This window comes from Cebus imitator, unplaced genomic scaffold, assembly GCF_001604975.1.
Source record: "Cebus imitator isolate Cc_AM_T3 unplaced genomic scaffold, Cebus_imitator-1.0 Scaffold69, whole genome shotgun sequence".
NCBI lineage: Eukaryota > Metazoa > Chordata > Mammalia > Primates > Cebidae > Cebus > Cebus imitator.
The window spans coordinates 1,840,528-1,844,520 of record NW_016107384.1 but is presented as its reverse complement, the minus strand read 5'-3'; the positions used below and the strand labels follow the sequence as shown (position 1 = coordinate 1,844,520).

General features: G+C 37.0%; 1 protein-coding gene across 5 annotated transcripts in view; it reads right to left on the bottom strand.

The window, feature by feature from the left end:
- FAM177A1 (family with sequence similarity 177 member A1) overlaps positions 1-3,993 on the bottom strand; it is a 36,915-nt gene that overhangs the window by 3,530 nt on the left and 29,392 nt on the right. For 3 of the 5 annotated variants that reach the window (XM_017530817.2, XM_017530819.2, XM_037739364.1), the window contains 3 exons: positions 1,572-1,638; positions 902-976; positions 110-207 (listed from right to left, as the gene is read on the bottom strand). In XM_017530817.2, the coding sequence (XP_017386306.1) occupies positions 110-207; positions 902-976; positions 1,572-1,638 (240 nt within the window). The remainder of the gene's footprint in view (positions 1-109; positions 208-901; positions 977-1,571; positions 1,639-3,993) is intronic. The other 2 variants (XM_017530818.2, XM_017530820.2) reach the window with 1 other exon arrangement.

Sequence of the window (3,993 nt, the reverse complement as noted above, 5' to 3'; positions counted from 1 at the left end):
AAAAAAAAAAAAAAAAAAAAAAAAAACCGAAAATACATATGCTCATTATGCAACCCATGAAGTCCATGCAAACCAAACTGAATCAAGAAAATGTAAAAAGGAGACATACCTCCTTCTTCATCCGGTAATATTCATCAATGGCATATTGGTACTTTGGGGTGCTGATACCCAAAACAGATGCAATCTTCTCTCCAAGGAAGTCACACACTGAAGATACAAAAGTTAAAAGACAAATAATTCTGTAAACATTTCTTGAGCACTTTCTATGTGTAAGACACTGTAGGAATACAAGAGTTACTGTTCCTGCTCTTAAGGAGATTATAAAAACCCAATATATCTCTCTTCTATATAAATTCCCTGATTTCTTTAAGAAGTATTGGTGGCTTCAGAGCTCCCAACAAGTCTTTTCATGTCTGTATCAGAACACTTATCACTAGGAATATCTGTTATATGTCTACTTCTTTAAGAAAAATGTATACGCTGGCCATGGTGGCTGATGCCTATAATCCCAGTACTTTGGGAGGCCAAGACAGGCAGATTACACGAGGTCAGCAGTTCAAGACCAGCTTGGCCAACATGGTGAAACCTCATCTCTACTGAAAATACAAAAATTAGCTGGGCATGGTGGCAGGTGCCTGTAATCCCAGCTACTCATGAGGCTGAGGCAGGATGAATAGCTTGAAACCGGGGGGCTGAGGTTGAAGTGAGCCGAGATCACACCACTGCACTCCAGCCTTTGTGAAAGAGCAAGACTCTGTCTCAAAAAAGAAAAATGTATACTCAGAAAGATGGGATATTACTGAGCTGGAGGAGGGGAATGGCTTGTAGTATAACACTCACTGAGTGCCTACCATGTGCCAGGCACTGTGAAAGGTTAGGCAGAGAGAGTTAAAGAACTTACCCAAACTGATAAAGCAGATCCAAAGTTCAAAGCTAGGTCTGAATCTAAAGCTCATGGTCTTTCCATTACACCAACCTGTCTAGCATATAGTGAGTGCTCAGTAAATGTTTGTTGAATCAATTACTATTCACAATTAGCCCTAATAAAAAGCAGAAAGTGATAAAAAGCTATGAGGGAGTTAAAAACGGAAGCAGAAGAAAGCTTTATACTTTAAAACTTATATTTTAAATTAGCATTAGGTTATAAGTTGATAATTCATTTCCTTCAAATATGACTTGGTCATATCTCAATTTAAGAAATATTAATGAAATAGAAATATAAATTATAATACAGGCTTTAGAATAAGCAGTGAGACAGAAATGAGAATTACATCAATTGGAAACCAAATGACAAAGTAGCAAAATAGCTGTTAAAGGGTTTAAGAACTTGAAAACCATATCTAAACTAACATAGTCATTTTTCATTCCTTAAAAAAAAAATCCTGCAACCTGAAGAATGTTCTAATGTGAATACAAGTTAGGTTACTATCTCCCAATGCTAGCTACCTCCTGAGGACAGCAATTAACTCCCTCATGTTTCTCCTTCAGTTTGGAAACATCCCATTTAGCCAAGCTCCTGTTGTTGAAGCATATTACAGCAATTAAATAATATTCAAGCAGAAAAGCAATACCTGAGAGGGTTGATGTAGCAGCCCGAAGCATGTAAAACCATAAGTAGGGGCCCCAGGTAAGTTTTGTCTGCAACAATAAATCAGGTTAGCAACATTCATACCTAAATTCATTCCATATATTTGGGCCAGAATGAAGTAGTCAAATACTTGGTAGGCACCGAGAATATTCTATAGGCAGTACTACAAACAGACTGCAATCCAATCAACAATTTAAAATCTTTTGAGTTAAAATTCTGCAAAGATATTTTACATTCACTCATTTAACTACCATCATCTGAAGCCCATAGAAGAACCAAAAAAAAAAAAGATGCAACCGCTGAAATGGAGTTGGTAATTGCAGTCTGGATTATTTTATGAGTTGATAATCCAGAGCCTTCCATTCTCCTGTCTTCCTGCGTTTTTGTCTCAACTACTCATAAACACAACACCAGATAGGGTGTCCAGTCAGTAGAAAGAAACTTAAGGACACCATCTGACATACTTGTGCTACAGCGGGGAAATTAAGGTTCAGAGAAATTAAGCAGGATATGTAAGGGCACATCAAATGAGCTTTTAATGGTGGCAAAATAAGGGACAAATAAGTGGCAAGCTAAGTTTTGTCTGTTTCCTTTAGTCTTAAAAAAAAAAAAGGACTATACCATAGTACCCAAAACAAGCTCAGTGCATATTTGGTAAACCAGGGCCACTGGCAGAATGCAATCTATAATGCACACCTCCATAGTTAACCTTGGTTCTGTAATTCCACATGAATTTTGTGAAGCTTGCCAAACAGATGTTATCTGCCTCTAGATAAAGCTAGTGATAAAAGCATACTTCATTGTACCAAAACTTTTGTTTATCAAAAGAAAACATAGTATAAAGCCTTGAATGAATCAAACGCATTAATAATTGTTTGTTTTTTGTTTTTTTAAGACAGAGTCTCACTCTGTCACCCAGACTAGAGTGCAGTGGCTCGATCTCGGGTCACTGCAACCTCTGACTCCTCCCGGGTTCATGCGATTCTCGTGCCTCAGTGACCCAAGTAGCTGGGATTACAGATGTGCGTGCATCAGTTGCACTAATTTTTGTATTTTTAGTATAGATGAGGTTTCGCCATGTTAGCCAAGCTGGTCCCAAACTCCGGGCCCCATGTGATTCACCCACCTCAGCCTCCCAAAGTGCCAGGATTACAGGGGTGAGCCACAGCTCCTGGGCAATAATTGTTTTAATATTGTTTTCAAGGAGGGGGGAAAGAGAAAAACTTGTCCATCATCTTGTTACATATACTAATGATGATAAGGACATTAAAAAGGCAAACACAAGAATATCTGTTAAGACTGAGTAGACAGGTGAAAACAGAAATCAACATATAACACAGCAGTGCCATAAAAAGTATATATGCCAATTTCTGTAATACTGTGCCTGAGAAGGCAAGCAAGGCAGCTCCATTGTCTCTACTTACTTAAGAATCAATGTCCAAGCAAACAGATTCAACCAAGAAAATCCTATATATTACTGATTCCCTGGATAAAATCCGCTATATATTCTACATTCAGAGCAGAAGGGCCTTTTACGTGGGACAAAGGTTACTTCAGGACCTCCATTTAAGATGCTCTGATCTTATGGTTTACAGCAAATGGAAACAGTGGCCGAAGTATAAGGAAAGGAACCAATTTCAATCACACATAATATGTGATAAGGCCAAGAAACTATTTAGAAAAGGACTAGGCATGCTTTGGAGGAAAGTATGCAGTTCAGCAACACAGGTTTAAACTGTGTGGATCAACTTACTCATGTATTTTTTTTTCAATAAATACATTAAAATTGTTTTGAAAACTTGTGACAATTTTTGAAAACTCAGATGAACCTATAGCCTAGAAATATTTTTTAAAAATCAAGAAAAAAAGATGTCATGAATGCATATGTAAATACTAGTTTATCATTTCTTACCATAAACACACATAATTTTTCATTTTATAATAGAGTTATGAAAACTTTTTTACACAGACGATACATGCTGCCATTTGCAGTTAAGAGAAATACACTCAAACATAAGGATACAATGTTAAATCATAAATGCATGAAATTAACTGTAGTACATACTATACTACTACAATTTCTTCTCCTGTTGCTATTGCAGTGAGCTCAAGGGTTGCCAATATCTGGTTAAAATGCCATGTGACACTAATCATCTCTACGTGAGCAGTTCATCTCTCCAGTAAATTGCAAATCACAGTACAACTTGATCTCTTGTGGTTCTTACAGATTTTTGAACATGTTTAATTCAATACTACAAACTTTAAATAACATCACAAGACTCATACAAAGTGCCACAAGTGATGCTGGAAGTGCTCCCAAGAAGCAGGAAACAGTCATGAAATTACAAGAAAAAGTTGAATTGCTTGATATATACCACAGATTGAGGTCTGCAGCCAGGCTACCT